General features: G+C 52.1%; 5 protein-coding genes across 5 annotated transcripts; 4 read left to right on the top strand and 1 right to left on the bottom strand.

Moving 5' to 3' along the window:
- Positions 1 to 846: 846 nt before the first annotated feature.
- On the bottom strand, positions 847 to 1,284 carry POX_b02573 (uncharacterized protein; the record flags this gene model as incomplete). Its single annotated transcript, XM_050111486.1, has 1 exon — positions 847 to 1,284. One exon carries the CDS (start codon positions 1,282 to 1,284, stop codon positions 847 to 849), a length of 438 nt encoding a protein of 145 aa, XP_049971832.1.
- Positions 1,285 to 1,829: 545 nt separating this feature from the next.
- POX_b02572 (uncharacterized protein) lies at positions 1,830 to 3,989 on the top strand (the record flags this gene model as incomplete). Its single annotated transcript, XM_050111485.1, has 1 exon — positions 1,830 to 3,989. The coding sequence occupies one exon, from the start codon at positions 1,830 to 1,832 to the stop codon at positions 3,987 to 3,989; it is 2,160 nt and encodes a 719-aa protein (XP_049971831.1).
- Positions 3,990 to 4,874: 885 nt separating this feature from the next.
- Positions 4,875 to 6,209, top strand: POX_b02571 (uncharacterized protein; the record flags this gene model as incomplete). Its single annotated transcript, XM_050111484.1, has 4 exons — positions 4,875 to 4,933; positions 4,975 to 5,094; positions 5,283 to 5,557; positions 5,602 to 6,209. 4 exons carry the CDS (start codon positions 4,875 to 4,877, stop codon positions 6,207 to 6,209), a joined length of 1,062 nt encoding a protein of 353 aa, XP_049971830.1.
- A 6,873-nt stretch (positions 6,210 to 13,082) lies between these two features.
- POX_b02570 (uncharacterized protein) lies at positions 13,083 to 14,916 on the top strand (the record flags this gene model as incomplete). The annotated part of the gene is made up of 3 exons (XM_050111483.1): positions 13,083 to 13,471; positions 13,537 to 13,737; positions 14,064 to 14,916. 3 exons carry the CDS (start codon positions 13,083 to 13,085, stop codon positions 14,914 to 14,916), a joined length of 1,443 nt encoding a protein of 480 aa, XP_049971829.1.
- A 194-nt stretch (positions 14,917 to 15,110) lies between these two features.
- POX_b02569 (uncharacterized protein) lies at positions 15,111 to 15,425 on the top strand (the record flags this gene model as incomplete). The annotated part of the gene is made up of 1 exon (XM_050111482.1): positions 15,111 to 15,425. One exon carries the CDS (start codon positions 15,111 to 15,113, stop codon positions 15,423 to 15,425), a length of 315 nt encoding a protein of 104 aa, XP_049971828.1.
- Between the last annotated feature and the right edge of the window lie 2,175 nt (positions 15,426 to 17,600).

The following is a 17,600-nucleotide window of genomic DNA, read 5'->3' as shown; positions in this document are numbered from 1 at the left end:
CCTCGTCGAATCGCTGAAATTACAGTGGGTCTCTACATCGGAGATCTCTGAACCAGGCTGCCTGGGTTTGATGGTAAAGGTGCCAAACCACTCGACATACTGGTGGATACCTGGGTAGTGGAAATCGAGTACACGTGTAGAGGGGCCAAAAAAATGTGGTACCGAGTACCGACTGTACCTGGGAGACCTTCAGTACAGTTTACACTGAAAGCCTTCCAGACATTGTCGCAGTTTGATATTTGACCTGCATCACTGCTCGGGGGTCCTAGAGAGAATTCATGATAGAATCGTAATGAACAACAACATGACGTGCGACTGATCAAAATACATGGAGATCGGCAGGACGAACGAATCACCAGTGTTCAGTGGACGGTGCAGAGAAGGGAGACCCTTCCCCATCGTCGAGTCACTTCTGATTCGGTTCCTCCACTATTCCGGGCCAGAAATTGGGGATCGCAGCGGGAGTATTTCCCATCACGATCGAATCAGAATCTGGACTGGGAATGTCTGTGATGGCCAGGCGTGTACGGTGGTATCCCGCAATACCTGCTCGGGTTACAGTCAACGCTTGGGCGGAACGGAAGAGGAAAACACAAAATAGAATCGAATACAAATCCGAGGGTCGCATTCAAGGTGGACAAGACGAGAGAGAGAGAGAGAGAGAGAGAGAGAGGAGTCCATTATTTCTGGATCTCACTCATTTGCTCGTGTCTTCATGATCCCCATCAGTAAACTACAGTCCAAACGACAAAGTACAATCAAGTGATCCAGTCTGTGTACTCTTCGTCTCCGCGCACTGTCTTGATGTACATCGACCCCAGACCCAGTCAGGACCAGTACCGTCTTTCACCGGCCGGCGCAAGCTGCCTCACCCATCGGTGACCTCAGCCTTAACTCTTCCACTCGTCTCTCTTTGCCCCCCCAATCTCCATTCTTCTCTTCCTTTCTCCTCCTTGCACCAACTCCTCCATTATCAATCACACCCTTCTTCACTTGGTCCAGGGAGGGAGCTGGGTCTGTGTTCGAGTACCTATTTACTTTGCGAACCTCTTTGTGCCCCTCGTCTCTTTCTTTTCTTTTCTTTTCGGCCTTTTCTGCAACATTTGCGTCAATTCCCCGGAGGAACGACTCTCGCCCCCAACCTTTCCTTGACCCCCGCCGCCTATTACTCAATCCCATTCTTCCAGGAGCACTGTCACATTGACGCACGATCGCTACTACGGACTCTCTCGAGACCAAAAAAAACAAATACTGTCTCGCTCCCGGGCTACTTGTATCCTCCATTTAAGCTTATTCTTCTTTCTGCTGGCCGGTGCGCGCCCAGACAGATCCCCATCGCGGCCGGAGAGGATTGAACCCGGTATGTGAATAGGCCCTCGGACAGCCTCGATCGAAAATCCAGCCCCGGACTCTTGTCGCCCTGTGTCGTGTCAATCCCCTCCCCCTGAAACATGGCACCCATACTCGTGGACAGTGATCATGCCTTGGGGCTCCCGGACTCTTCAATTTGTGTTGGTGCAGATCATTGGTTTCAAGCCCTTTCAAGCCCTTGCAGCTTGCACCCGCCGGTCCTTCGGTCCTACAGTTCCCTTGGCCTACGTTCAAAGCCTCAAAACTAACCCGATGTTCTTCCACAAAGATCTCCTCTAGCCATTCACTCCTTTCTCTATTTGCGCAGGCAGCAAAGTCCACTGTTTCAGACTCGAAAACAATTAGTTCAGCAGAGTGCACACATGCTCCGTGTCTCGTTCACCTTTCGCCTGTGAATTGAGCCTCACCGGGAAGGAACACGGCCCTTTCCTCTCGTCTAGACTTGCAGGTGTTGAATCATGCCGATACAAACAAGCCCACCGTCCTTCTCGGACTCTTTTCCGTCGTTCATGTCCGTCTACGGCGGTTTACCCTCACAATACAAGGAAGAAGAACATCCGATCCATCCTCTGCAACTGCCTGCTCACATTCCTGTCAACACTCACTCAAACTCGAAACGTCTCCGTCCTTCTGTGCATCGCGGAAGTATCTCTTCCATGACATCTGGCTCCACGGAGTCTTCGCCATCGACTGCCGACTCCCCTTTCGACTCTCACTCGACTGGGGACGTTTCACCCAGCTCTTCTCCTGAAACCCCATCAATCATGCCACTGTCGTACCCCCAGTTTCCTCCGTCCTTTCCCACGGAGGCGGCTTCGTTCCCAGCGATGCCTCCCGACCACTCTTTGTTGTCACCCGCGTCCGCGGCTGTGCGCCCGGATTCCCCTGGACGACGCGCACGCAACTTGAAAAATTTATCCTTACGGGTGCCCTCGCTGTCCCAGGAACGCCCACCGATCGCGACAGCATCGATGATCGAGACCACATCACAGTCTCATCTCTCGGCTCCGCCCTCTCCCATACACATCCCCCCCAAGAGCAGTCGCCGACGCCCAGCCAACCTCTCCATCCGCACTCCGGGCCTGGACCAGTCTTTCCCCACAAACGTGCCGGACCTGGTACCTCCCACCCCTCTTGCACGACAGTTCCTGCGGCACGCAGAATCCTCACCTGCACTTACCTCCATCGCATCACCCGGGTTCGCCCCTCGGGGCGGGATGCAGCTGCCTCCACTCGCTCGGCCCGTCTCCCGCCCTGGGAGTCGGCGACTCTCGGGAACGTCATCTGACGACACCGTCTCGCCCCTGCACCCACTGCCCGACGATGGCGCTGCGTTCTCGCAAGGCGTGATTCCAGAAGTAGACGAAGAGGATGAGCCCCTGGCGTCTCGTGAATCCGCTCGTGGCAAAGAGCGTGGATATCCGGATGGACCCATTCGGATATACGATACGGGCGTCTTTTTGTACCTTGAACCTACCGCGGAAGAAGCCGCGCGATTCGACGTCGTCATCAACGTGGCCAAGGAGGTCAAGAACCCATTCAGCACCAGCACCGAAGAGCCCGGGAATACGGTCATGAGCACCTGGCGCAGCGCCTCCATGGGCTCAAAACGCTTCTCTATCGGCGAGCCTCAGACCGCCGTCTCCGAGATCTCTTTCAAGTCCGCCTTCGAATATCAGCCCTCTGAAACGGAGCCTGCCCAGTCGTCGACTTCTGCGCCAGCGTCCGAGGGCCCGGAATACATTCACGTCGGTTGGGACCACAATTCAGAGATCTTGGAAGACCTCTTCCCACTGTGTGAATTAGTCGACGATCGTATATCGCAGGGAAAGAAGGTTTTGATTCATTGCCAGCTCGGAGCCAGCCGCTCGGCGTCCCTGGTGATTGCCTATGGGTTGTACAAGAATCGAAACTTGGATTTCAGTTCCATGTACGATGTGGTCAAGGGACGCAGTCAATGGGTTGGTCCCAATATGAGCCTCATCTACCAGCTCACCGATTTCCGAGCTCGTTTACTGCGCGGAAGTCCCCCTACACGTGCGGCGCCCCAAGAGTGGTTCGTGAAAACGGGCCGCAGGAGTTCTGAGCCTCAAGTAACCCGCGCCGAGCGAGAGGAGGCCCAGCAACGATCCGCTCTCAAGGATGTGCCCGGCGTCCCCCATGTGCCTCATATGCCCTCGCCCGTGGCAGGGTCATCCATCCCGGCATCGAGGTCTTTACGCCCCAAGACCAGTTGCAACGAGAACCGCTCGCCCAAGCGTAGTCTTTCTCCGCGCCCTCTGCCCTTCCGGCAAAAGTTCCAGTCCATTGAATCGGTGTCCGATTCTCCCGTCGATCTTCCGCGCGCAGTGAGCAGCCATGGCCCTCACGGTCCACCTGGAATGTTGGCCCGTGATCCTCCCGGATACCCTGAACCGGGGCCCGGTTTCTTTTCTCCACGGACGTCGGGCTTCTTGGCGCCTCCCATACCCTCATCCTCTCTGCCTTTTCAGAAGACTGAGCCTACAGCCTCTGCGAGCGCCGCTTCTCTGGACTATTACAATGAAAGTTCCGATCCGCGCTCTCCACCTGCGGGCGTGGACCGCATGATTTTGAGGAATATCGATGAGTTTCTGTAAATTTGCCTCCCCATCTCTGCACGGCATTTTTACTCTGAGACGACTTGCACGACCCAAAAACTCTTTTGTTTCCCCCGGGTTTCTTCCGGGTTTTCCCTGACACCGGCGGCACTGGCATTCCTTTTTTTTCAAAGTTTTTGTCTTTCTCTTTTGGTTTCAACCCATTTTCCTTTGCCTATCTCTTGCGGACTCACTCTTCAGAACTCCTCTGAGCACTTTCACTTCTATTTGCCAGTCATATACCCCCTATCCTGACTGGATTGATGATGTCTATGACCAAAGCGGGCTTTGCTCTCTCTCATCAGGGTTCGACTCTTTCCCCACGAGTCGCCTATTTTTCTTTGTTTTATTTCTCCAATTGCATTGCATGTGGAGGGTCACTGGTTCGCCTTCTTTGCCAGCCTCGGACTGTCTCATTCGTTGCTCTCCTTGCTCTGACTCATCGTTCTCAGCTTCAACAATGGCAGTACGACTAAGAGGGCAATGCCCCTGTTGTGAATCGGCACGAGAACGATCAATTACATTCCGCTAGCCAGCTAGCTGTAATACTATTTGTATGATCTACTGATCAAACGCTCCTTTCTGATGACTTTCCCTCTCGCGCTCCGCCGTTCAAAGTATAGATTCCAATCCCAGTAAACCACGCCGATGATGCTTGTCCTGGGCCCAGGTCGCGACGGTCTCACGTAGATTCGCAATTCGGTTCCCTTGTTTCCCTTCCATCTCATGGAGATCATCTGTATTTCCCAGTTCCTGCGATCGATGAGAGTGGACACCATCCATGGCTGCGTGGCCTCGATAACCGATAAGCTCCCCTCCTTTCGTCCGCTCCACCCAAAATTTCCCGCTCCCAAGTAACGACCCCCCTCATTCACCCACGTCAATATGGCTGAGAGCGTACATCCGGCGTATCTCTCGCCTAGCGAGCTGGGCTCAAAGGACTAGTAAGTGCATGATTGTTTTGCCTGTGCTCCTCAAATACCAGCGAGAAACCAGGCGCAGAGACCTCGCCCTCATTTGAACCCCCGCCTTTGGATTGCTTCCCCTTCCCTCTTTGCAGGATAGAACGAGCCTTGCAGCCCGGAAAGGTCCCGGACGCGTTTCGGTCAGTCAAGCGACCGAGTAGGAATCGAATGGTTCATACAAGCATGTTCTCAACCTGAGCATTCAACATGCTGTGCCTCGCCCGAGACCCCTAACCCCTCCCCCACAACATGACGCGCCGATTCCTCTCGACCATAGTGATCCTGTGCTGTGACTGACTGAGATTCATGACTTCCAAAAAAATAACAGCTGGGAATCCTACTATGCGCGCACCCTTGCGCACATTGCACATGCCGATACAGAGCCCGACTCGCAGCAAGGTCCCGCGGACCATTCCGACGTAGACTCGGACGCAGACGTCAACGATGAAGATGACCCCGGCACGTCATGGTTCTCCGAGCACAATGCGCCGGAAAAGGTTCTCCAGTTCCTCACTCGGCGATCATTCCCGCTTGCGCCGCGGAATCGGCGTGCGGGAGGACCGGCTCCCCCGTCGATTCTGGATCTGGGGACGGGCAATGGGAGTATGCTCGCGCTGTTGAGGAAAAAGGGTCATTTTGTGGGCAAGATGGTGGGGGTGGATTACTCGGCGAGGAGTGTGGAATTGGCGCGGGAATTGCAGCGGTCGAGGGTCATTCGGCGTATCGGACGGATAGTGAGGATGAGGATGAGGATGATGACGAGGAGGGAAGTGAGGGGGAGGACACAGACAATGTGAGAAAGGATGATGGAGCCCAGTCTACCCCCATTCAGTTTGAGGAATGGGATATCTTGGGCTCCAAGGCTCTCCTGTCCGAGACGGGGGAGAAAGTCACACCGAGTCCGGGGTCTGATACATTGAGTTGGTTTCCCTATGAGGACGGTGGCTTTGATATTGTTCTGGACAAGGGCACCTTTGATGCGATCTCTCTGGCGGATGATGCCCAGGACACACGCGTGTGTGAGCGGTATCCCGACATTGTGCGACGCCTCGTCAAGAAGGGAGGGTATCTGATCGTGACCAGTTGCAATTGGACCGAGGATGAGCTGGTGAAATGGTTCGTCCCCGAGACCAAGGGGGATCGGACGGATCGTCTGAGTGTCTGGGGTCGTGTCGAGTATCCTCGCTTCAGGTTTGGTGGTCAAGAGGGACAGGGCGTGTGTACGGTGTGCTTTCAGCGTGTTGCAAGTTCGTGAGGGGGACATTCCTACCATCACATTCGCCATCCATGAAGATCTGGATACTTGCATGTCGAGTCAATAGGGAAAGAAAAGATTTTCACCGAGTACTCGAATATCACGCGATTTCCATAAGGCAGGCAGTCTTGATTTTCTTATTATCCAAATTTTTATAGTTCATTAACTGACTGAAGTTAAGGTCTGGGTGGTTCACCTCAAAGGATTGGATATTCTTCATCTGCCTCATCGCCGTGTTGGCTCTCTCAGCCTCTAGATCTTGAAGCGCAGCAGTAAGTGACGACACTCGACGGAATGGACACGGCTCTCGAGTCTCCATCGAGAACTTGGTTTGCTCTGACCACCTGCTTCAATATTGAATATGGTTTGAAAGGCTATAAACCACATCAGTCACGTTCTGCCAGAATATCGTGAGGACAATTTGCGCATCTCGCAGAGTGAATCACATTGATACGAGCATTCATCCTTCCACTTGTAAGAATTTGCAGAAAAAGTATCATATAGCTTTTGCACACGACTGACGTACCTGGGCTGTTTTTGGGTCAAATGATCTGATAGATGACCACTAGAAGTGTCAATTTTACTCCGTGTTATCATAAGAGATCTTTCACACGTTTCGGGGTGATCGGCAGGCATCAATAGGTAAAAGTATGTAGGTGTTCAACTCCATTCAACACACTACCTACAGAGTAGGTTTCTCCCTTCAAAACAATATCCTGATCATCCAGATGTCTATCATGAAATCTCCTCTATATGATTGACTCCGTTCATATCTCGTTATTCATAGGTGTTACAGGGGGCTATTTTTCAAAAAGGAAAAAGAAAAAAAAGCTGTGCCTCTTCTAAGAGAGACAGACCTCCTATCCTGTTGATCGTTGGTAGGTTACATATACAGACCGAATTGATGCCTACGGACCGAGGACTCCCGTCTTTGGGACCTAAAAGTCCTTTTCAAAAAGAGGTAGATGGCTTTTTATTCACAACTTTTTGCCACACGCCCACCATGATGGATTACCATGTAGAGGTCTTGGGCCTCCTTTATTTGGCATTATACACGTATGCGTGGGGATAGAAGCCACCATGTCGGTTTAGGTGGAATGTATGGATTGTACGGATACCCGGCCGGATGAACGGAGCACGTCCTACAAAGGTCCCTGAGGAAGTTCAAGGGGGGAGGAGATTGGATGTACGGTCCTTCCTTTCGTCGTTTGACGATAGCCCTCCTGGTAATAAACCTTTTGTCAGATACCTACCTACAAGTAGGGAAGTACCAAGTGCCTCCTAGGTCCAGTCACGGCCGAATCAAACTCTTCCATTTCGAAGGTACCTATCGAGCACGACGACTTCTTCAATCGACACCTGGCAATCTACCCGTACCTGAAAAAAGATCAAGTACCTAACAAACCGCGGATCCAAACATCTAATTCGCACAAGAGAAATTTAAATCTTCGTTTTTCTTCCCTCCCCGCCCCTTTTTTTTACTCTAGAGTTCAGAGCCCCTCGATCTAGAAATTCCTTCTTGGACAATTCATTCAGGAGTGAGTGTCAATAATTTGCAAGTTACCTCGGATGAGTACATCCTCACCACATGTATCCGTATCCAGATACCGTAAATCGTGCACTAGAAACGACACTCACTCCATAGTCCAAAGGATTCCCATCTTCAAGAATTTTTTTTCCCGTCCCTGTTGCTCTTTCGTCATAGTGGAGCACCAAAAGGAAGCAAGGGAAAACACTGCGGGTCGGGGGGAAGATCAAGGACTCTTGTATTGTCGCGAGATAGATTCCGATTCCGATTTGGATTTCGATTCCGGTTCTAATTCTAGGTCTAGGTCTAGGTTCAGTTGCAGTTTTGATAAAAATTTCCTTGACCTACTTGTTAGATGGAATCCAGTGTTTGAGGAAATTGTGTGTGTTCAAATGTTCATTGCCCGTGTTGACTGTTTGTCAGAACTATTCTACTGCATCGGTTTACTTGTTGAGCGTGGGCGGATGGATCCCGTATGTCTAGTAGTCCAGTGCTCGGTCAAAAAAAAATTGCAATTGTACTCCCACACTCGTAACAAACTTGGGAGAACTCGAGAGGTTTTTTTTTTTTTTTCTTTTTTTAAAAAAAAAAAGAAGGAAAGAGGAAAAAAGAAAAGGAATCGAGTCAGACGGGATAGCGCACGTCCATTGCAAAATTCATCCATCCTTTTTTTTTCTCCTTTGTCCCTGTGTTGATCAGCGATGATCTCTGTTTACAATTTGGGTGGTGGTTGTTGACCTAATCAAGACCAATCCATTCAGTAGTGGGCGTTTTGTGGTGGCTGGGCTGGCTCTTACAGTTACCAAAGGACCAAAGAATCGACTAAGCGATACACACAGGCAGGACATGCGCTCAGACAGGCTGGTGATTGGCTCGGAGTGGGAAATGATAACTTTTTTTAATCTTAGTTTTATAAGAAAGAGTCTAGCGAATTACAGGATGTTGTCTTTTTGATCAAGGATGTCAATTGACTGGAGCTGCTGGTCTATGAATCGGTTGATATGCTATGCCCTGACTTGGGAGGTATTGGAACAAGAGTCAAAAGGGAGGAAAGGGAAGGGAGAAAAGCACAGACTGGAAGCGATGATCTATTCCAGCAGAGAGCAGACGAGTTTGAGAGCCCTTTAGCAATCATTCTCAACCATCCTCAATTTACCAGATGAAGTGGAATGAGAGAAATAAAAACAAAAAGCCTGGTGATCATCTTTGCATCCTGTCATCCTCTGGAGCTGAAACCATGGTCCGCGGACGATCGCATACATACCGGCCACGGGTGGCACTCACAAGTCCTGTCAGCCGCATGATGGACCCGAGCGGGTTTCCATGATGACGAGGAATGGTCGGGCTGCTTCGTTGCCGATATGAGCATTAAGCATCGATTGGAATGTAGGGGATCTGGTGACAGCAGAATCATTGGATGTCGCTCTATAATTGGCATTTTACTGTTTTGCATCTGCAGTGCAGGTGGTGTTTGTTATTTCCCCCCTCCCTCTCTGTCCTAAGTAAGCTAGCAAGGTTTTGTTTTGTCCTTTTTTTTGGGACAAAGAAGAAGAAAAAAAAAGACAGATGAGGGGCTGCTTTTTTTCCCTGAGGAAATCCGGTCAATTTTCGTGAACAATTGGAATGACTTGCAATAATGATCGCTTATCTTGAGATTTTGTTCTTCTTAATCGATGGGTGCCAGACGAGAGATACATAGATAGACCGTCTTGGGGCGGGTCCTTGCTGGTTAGTCATATCGCCCCAATCTGGAGATAAGATCGCTTTACAGACGGAGAACAACGTCAAGCGGGGACCTCGGCGGTCCCTCCGACCCGACAGATCGTAAAATCGTCCAAGATGCCCGGGGATGGGCGGGAAACAGCCAAACGACAGTCTTCCTGAGTTGCCCGATCGAGGGTGCTGGTGGCTCATGAGTAGTAGTAGTGGCTGGTGATAGAATCGTGCGGCGGGGGCTAGTACAGTCTCCCGATTGACGCCGATCTCTGACTGAGGAAGACCTGAGGATGACCTGAGGGGTCAAGTTGACCAGGAACACGAGTCCAGCTTATGCCACCCCCTCCTCCTTCCCCCTCCTCTGCAAGTGTGCAATCTGCAGTCTGCACACTCAGACACTACACGATCTAAACGTCTAGCGTCGACTGCCTAGCGCCTCGCCGCCGACAGCCCTCTTCTGCCCAGGCAGTAGCGCGCGGGCGGGCGCTCTGATCCTCCGCCCAGGCCCGGGACCGGGCCTGGGCCTCATACCCCTGTCCCTTCCTTTTATTTATCTCGAACAGATCTCAGGTCGAATGCGTCAAAAAGGACTCTCACCCGGGGGTGGAATTCAAGCAAAATATCGTGCTTCATGAGGAGGGACCAGAGCATCATGGCTCATGCACGACACCAGCGGTGGCACGTGTCGGCCCGACCATTCTCGGATAACGTGACCCTGGCGGGGGAAAGGCATGAACGTGATCTCTGGGACACGGCCGATCCAAGCGTGAGTCACCTGATCTCGTGACTTCTCCCATTGCTTCGATTTGGCCAGCCGTCCAGTGTGCCACCTTTTCCCCCTCCTCGTCTTGGAATCCACTTGGACTGGCCGGCCCATACTTCCATTGGACCAACCCAGTGGAATCATGGGACGACTGCCCGGTTGTTGGCCGAGTTTACTGATGACATCACCAGATCCACATGATCAAGGTGCTAGACCGGTCGATAACCTGCAGGTGATCGGGACACGAGCACCCGTCGTGGCAGGATTATGAAATGCCCGCGGCGAGGCGTGATTGGAAGTCAGAGGAACAAGGGAAGGAGGTAGTCATGTCAAAAGGGTGCATACGGCACACATACCATACCACGAGGCATTTTTTTATTTCACTTTTTTTTTGGTTGTTTTGTTTTCCTTTTGGGGGTTAGGTTGGATTGGGTGAATGGTCATCCCAACTTCACGTCCGCGGAAGTTCCGTGCGATGGTGAGAGGACCGAGAACCCTGCCCCTATCCATGGAACTGAGTATGTCGCGAAGAGAACCGACCAAGGTGAGGTCTCCGTACCAACCACCGGTGGCCAGTAGATTGAAGGATGGGAAAGAACATGCTCATCAACCGTAAAGCTTCCATCGGCACTGTTGCGTACTCACGATCTGCCATCATTCAGGTTCCTCTCAACGATCTATTCGAGACGACGATTGGACTCCGCCTGGTCGTCCGCCCCCACCGGAGGCAGCGAGGCTGAGCACCCATTCCCCTGCCCTGATTGTGCCACTGGTGTACCCCTTGTGATCCTAGCGGGTGATCGTCAGGCAACGGACGGCAACCTCCTCGTCCGAAACACCCGGAATTCTTCGTCGGAGATGCTGGAGGAGATGGAACGAGAGAAGGGAAAAGGAAACACGAGAAGACAGAGAGAGGATCCTTCGTCATTTCAATCAAATCACCTATTCAATTCATCCCAGACACTCAGCCATGGCGTAGTTGACCCCCGGGAGCACGTGAAGAGACCCCTTCCGTGAGTCCGTCGACTGACAAATCCGGCAGTCTTGCGCATGCCTGATTTGGCCTGATCCATGGAGGTACCTGAACTCTCCGCAATCCTCGGCAGGCCCTGAAACTTTGCCCGGCGTACGACACTCAAGCAAGCTTGACTCTCCGCCGGGGGAAGAGTTGACCAGGCTAAAGTGAAAAAGGGAGAGAGAGAGTGTGTGTATGTGTGATGTGTGTGCGGAAGGGAGGGAAAGGGTCGGTGAAGGTACCATGTTAACCAAGGAGAGTGTAGAGTGTTTCTCCATGATGCCTTAATGGATCCGATCTGTTGTCCGTGGGATCTCATTCATCTGAATCGACGTGACCCTTCCGTGGGGCTTCGAATTCCCTTCGATGCATGGGGGCATCGTCTATTTGCAATCCTGTAAGAGAGGTTGTTCATGGAACTGGCTGATGTCAGTTCCAGAATTCCGCCCGTCAGCTGCTGCGTGGCCAGTTCCCAGTTCCAGTGCCAGTTCCCGTTCCAGCTCACTCTCTCTCTGCCCGTCCCGACTCTCGGAACACCAAACGCGAAGTGGAGCCATGGTTATCGCATCACTTTCTGGCCGGGAGCCTTGCACCGGACTCCACAGTCCACACCGGCGCATCCACACCCACCCACACATACACACATACACAAATGGTCTGCGTATACACACAAGATTGTCTTCCGGCCAGTGAAGAGAGAGAGAGAGAGAGAGAGAGAGAGAGAGAGAGAGAGAGAGAGAGAGAGAGAGAGAGAGAGAGAGAGAGAGAGAGAGAGAGAGAGAGAGATAGAGAAGGGAGATGTGTCTGGGATGGAATGATTGATCGATGGAGGAATAGAGAATAGCGAGACCATGATGATAACCATGTACACATCAAGGACATCTGGACAGTGGCAGTGACCACTTGGTCCACTGCCACACCTCTCTCTCTCTCTCTCTCTCTCTCTCTCTCCCTCCCACGGTGGACACTTGACCATGTCCTGTCTATAGCTGACCCTCTACCAGAGGGATGGCCAGAGCAGAGCGCCTGGGGACCAAAGCATCCGTCTGAACTCTCCAGACTGAAGAGCTCTTTGTGCGACCTTCCTGCAGCGACGGATCCCTGCCCGTAAAAATGGAGCCGCGGTGGTTCAAAATACTGGGAAAAAGTGGAATTACAGACCAGATTGGGAATTGTCTGGTCACGGAGGGTCGCCCCCCCGCATGCTCAAAGGAAAAGGCCCCCGCAAAGAGTGAGCGATTTCCGGTGGGCCACCATACCGGATGGCATGTCCACTGCCCTTCAGAGCGGGTACCGGTCGACTTGGAAGCTTTGTACACTGGCCTGTTCGGCAGTCCTGTACAACAAGACGCTGGTACACGGGTACGCCGTAGCAGGTACGCAGGGTCGTCTCCGCCCTCCGGTACTTGTCCAGTTCTCGCTCTCTGGAGTCGGCTGTGTCTCTCTCGCCGCCCAGCTCCTCCTTTCTCCTCTTTCTCTTCCCCTGCCTTTTTTTTTTTTTGGGTTGCATGGTTCCCTAACTTTTTTTTTACCCTTTCCCCTTCTCATTGTCTTTTCATTCCTAGAAAGTTGTGCAGCTTCCATTGCCCTCAGTATATCCCACTACCGGTCTCTCATATTCCTACCCTCTCCTCACTCCCATTCCGCTCACCAACTGTGTTTCCATTCCCGCCCACGACCTTGTCTAGCCGCCCATACCTCCGAGCCTCCGAGCCGTGTGTATACTGCATCTCCGTCCCAACACAATCACCCTCGGGAATTGAGTGTACCGGGTCTCTCCAGGGCTTTCGAAAAACAGAGCAGTTGCCAGAAAGTCCTTCCTCATGGCTTCCTTTAAAGTAAGTCTCGTCAATGACCACACTCTCACCCTGCTCCTCACTCCCCGCCACGGCGAGAGGAGGGATCGCTGGACTCCCACTTTCCCTCCTGTCCGAGACCCCCGCTCTCCGTCTCCCACGCCCCGGTCGCCGGTCTCGCTCACCTCCCCCTCGAATGCTGACAATGTGGCCACACCATGTAGGAACTATCGCTGTCGCGTCCCCTTCCCAACACGACGCCCCGACAACACAATCACTCCATATCTCTCGGGGTGGTCAATGCCAATCACCGTATCACTCGCCGCAAGAGCGTGACTACCGCGGCGGCCAACGTCGCCGCGGCCGTGGCAGCCTCCCTGAAAGATGGCAGCGAGGCGGCTTCGCTCCCCGTGGGTGCCGCGCACCGTCGCAGTCTCGGGGCCCGTAAGGGTCTGGAATCGACTCGGTCGGGGGGGTGCATCGGGGTACTTGTCACGGAGTATCAACAGTCCCAGCCAGGAGCCACTGGCGGCTCGTAAGGCATCACCCAGCAACTCCGACGATGATTCCAAGTCAACCTCCAAGGGCCGCAATCGTCGCGCGAGTGAAGGGGCGCACATGAAGACTGATGGCAAGCGTGCTCCTGCCGATCTCCGCTGTGACCGCTGTGGGAAAGGATATAAGCACGGCAGTTGCTTGTCGAAGCATATGTGTGTATCCCCTCCCCCTCTCTCTTCTCTCGCGCCTCTCCCTGTCGCCCAGCTCGTCTTGCCCTTTGTTTCTTCTTTTCCATGCATCCGGAGTTGGCGCCACGTGGGCTCTGTTTCAGGTCGCCCTCGTGACCATTCGGTTCCTTTGTTCCCTTTTTTGCACCTCAAAATTCGAGACCGTCCACGTCGCCATGGTGGGCCAGCGTTCTGACCAGACTTCCCCCCCCTCTTCTCCCCTTTTGCCTGCATCCACTAGCTCGCGCATGTTCATTTGTGGGACACTTCTTGATTGACTTCTCGAATCTTACTTTTGTGGGGAATTTTAGGTGGGAACACGATCCAGCATGGTCCATCACGTCCAAGCTCCTCATCTCCAAGCACCAGCAGGTGCAGCTGTTGGAGGCGGCCACCGTTCTGGTCAACATGAATATCGACGAAGAGACCACCGAGCAATCGCCCGATGCCGAGTCGGAATTCTCCTCTGCCTCGCCCGGCGCCTCGTCCGAACTGCGGGATGGCGTCAGCTCTGCAGAAACCACCCCGCCTCCGATGGACGAGCAGGAGGAGGAGGATGATGATTTTGAAATGTCGGGTGTGCCGGCCAACTGGACCAAGCGGCCCAGCATCAGCCACGCCTTCTCCCGCTCTTATCAGTCGATTCCGTCGAGCTCGTTCAACGGCAGTGCGCCCCTGCACTCGCCCGCCTTTTCGCACTTCCGCAAGTCGAGCATCGACACTCGCCCCTCGACCGCCGACACCCGGCTCCATGAAGACGACGAGGCAGATCTGGCGGCCGCCATTGGACTATGCAACTTTGGCACTCCCCGCACAGGACCCGTGTCCATGGCGTCCGACGTGCCTCCGGTGCCTCCCTTACCTGCGCGCTACCTCGACTCGAGCAGTCACTCTGGACCCCTCAGCCCTGGTCTCAAGCTCTCCAGCCCCGGGCCGATGAACGAGGTGTATCGTCGCAACTCCAACGCCGAAGCCTTCTTCTCTGCCTCGCTGAATCCCTCCCTGTCCTATAAGGTGTCTGACGAGCGTGGGGCACGCACCGGTAGCGGTGACCTGACGGCCCAAGAATCTCGTCATCGACGCAACGCCGACGTTGACTTTGGCAGCCGACGTGCCACTGCGGATGATGATGATGATGGTGTGTTTGGCCGGATGGAGGAATAGAGACACTCGTCACAACCCACCATCTCCTTGAGTCGTCTTTATCGGATTTCCCCCTTTCCTTCCTCTCTGTCCTTTCATGGTTGGAAAACCCCTTCCGAACCGTGTAAGCGGCACCCTTATCATGACGAAATGTATGAGCCTGAGCGTTCTTTTTTGGGAATCATTTTTTTTATTACTACGTTTCCAGCCTTGTGATGTGCATACTGCTCCATGGAGTGATTCTTGTGCCACTCGACGGATTGAAACTTCTTCTTCTCCCCCTTGCTCTCCATCGGGGATTGAATGAGTCGCCTGATTTCGAGTCTCTGTCACAACGGTCGTCCCTCTTCTCGCCTACAGCATATCTGCGATTCTGGGCATCTCGTGAATTCAAGCACACCGGATGCCCTTGTACCATGTCTCCTTGGCCCGATGATACTGTTTTTGTTTCTCTCCCTCACGAGTCCGAGGGAGTTTTCCCCGCCGCCCCGACTCTTGAGGCCGTCTTTGATCTTGTGCACCAACTTTGAATACTTTTTCACCAGCCACCTTTCCATCGCGGCCGACACATTCCATCACCCACAATGCCCTTGTCCCCACACAATACCTCTTCAATCTGTTCATTTGTCTTGATCATTCTGTTTACCACCCCCCTCACCACCACGATTGTTTTTTTTCCCCTTTTTCAACACCCTTCAGCTCTCGCATTGAAACACCACGGTGTTTTCCCTATCTCCTGTTTGTCCTCCTTTTGGCCTTGGAACGTGTCACTCTCGCCCTATGCGTGATGTGTGTTATGTTCCAACCCCTGCCGCTCACTGCTCTCCCTCTCCTCCTGATCTCGCCTTTGTCCTCTGCTTCCTCTTCCCCTCTCTCACTCTCTCTGCATCTCTCTGTAATCAGTGACCACTTGATCGGGTGCACAATGAATGTAATGCCTTTGAACAATATTTTGTTTCTTCTTCTTCCAGCGTAAGCCCAGTGTATTGAGCCTTGCCCCTCCATGGAGATGATGGGGCAATTAAGAGCGGTTGGAAGATGTCCGAGTTCGGAGTGAAGACAGCCGGTGATTCACTCAGCCTGGCCACCAACAGCCCATGAGACAAAAATTCTATCCCGGTGAGTAGTACCGTACCATAGGGACTGAGATAGACACTCCTACCGTTGAGATGGATTTTCATGACCTTGTCGTATGATCTCTTTTGGAGAAAAAAAAATAGACATTGCACATGTACGGTACTCAATCCGCTCTGCCGAGACTCTTTCCACCTACCTGAAACAAGACTGTCTAGTCTTTTCGACATTTCCCAACATTTTTCCGTATGAAGAACGAATGGCCTAGACGTCTAACTATAAAAACTCTATTTCTTTCCTTTTTCTCTTTTTCTTTTTTTTTTCGAAACTTTTTAATTGCATGGCCTATCTAGATATCGGACTGACAAGAAGGGTTATTGTCAAAATCATGAATACAAAATGGTAGGACATCGTAATATATCGACTAGAGTCCACTTGAGTTGCCACTGATCCCCTCACCCTCCAGTAAGATTGAGCGCAGGGGGTATAGAAGTGAGACGTACCGTCGGAAGCGTGTCGCTCTGAAGGAACCTGGACACGCTCTGAAGGAACCTGGACACCCTCTGGACTCACGTGTACATACTGTACCATCAAGTCTTGATGTATCATGTCTTGATTCATTTAATTACAATCCCTGTAGTCGATGTGCCACCGGCTCAAAGTAAGGCAGCTCTTGATTATCTGTCGAGTGATATATGATAATATGATATAGAGCTCACGCTAACGACGAGAAGGTCAATAACAAAAGAAAAGGAAAAGAAAAAGAAATTGGGTACTTGTGAGTCAAAGAGATTACTTCCGTCAGAAATGAGAACTTATAATCACCCGAGCTAGGACCCTCGTCGGGAGGTATCAATATAGCTTTGATATCTAGTCTGGCGTGGTAGGTAGTAGACTAGCGTATAGACTCCTGCGAAAGCTCCCCCTTGGATTGGGAGTCCAGCCCGCTTTTCAGGAAATGTTTTTTTTTCTTGCAAAAAGATTGGATTTATGTTCCTGTCATCACACTAGTTCTGTTAAGATGAGCGTAGGCAGAGCTGTCTACCTTGTTCTGCATGGAGATCACCGTGAGGTTCGTTCTACCTCATCATCGGGGATGACTGTACATGTAGTAAGGATCGAAAACTTTGGTGTAACATGGATGTTTCTGTACATGCTATCTCATGGAAGAGCATCGATCTTGGACGGGTGCTTTGATCCCCTGATCCAGTGGAGACTTGTTCAAGGTCGGAGGTGGAGCTTGTAAAAAAAAATCATCTGGAGATTGCCAGGGGAGTGGGAAAGCTGGTATTTCCTCGTCTATCCTTCGGGCTGGGTAGGCGTGCGTCAACAAAATTTGGCTGATGGGGGGTTCAGATCTGGGAGAAGAAGGGTGGTTGATCGGACGAGTTTTATGTTATTTTGAAGCTGGGTGGTTTGGAGGTTATGCCCGATCTGGTGGAGGTATATTGATTGAGCGATGCATCTCTGTAAAATTCATCAAAGACACAACATATTAAACATTAACTCTTTGCAAACCATGCCCAAAGATTGACATCAACCACCAGACTTTCCCCGTACCCGACCATCCAGACAGACAGGGCGCAGCCCTAGATAGCTTTTTTTTTCTTCCACGCCCATCCTGCATCCTG

The sequence above is a fragment of the Penicillium oxalicum genome, chromosome II (genome assembly GCF_001723175.1).
Source record: "Penicillium oxalicum strain HP7-1 chromosome II, whole genome shotgun sequence".
Lineage (NCBI taxonomy): Eukaryota > Fungi > Ascomycota > Eurotiomycetes > Eurotiales > Aspergillaceae > Penicillium > Penicillium oxalicum.
The sequence above is the reverse complement of the archived record's forward strand: the minus strand, read 5'-3'. Positions and strand labels throughout refer to the sequence as shown.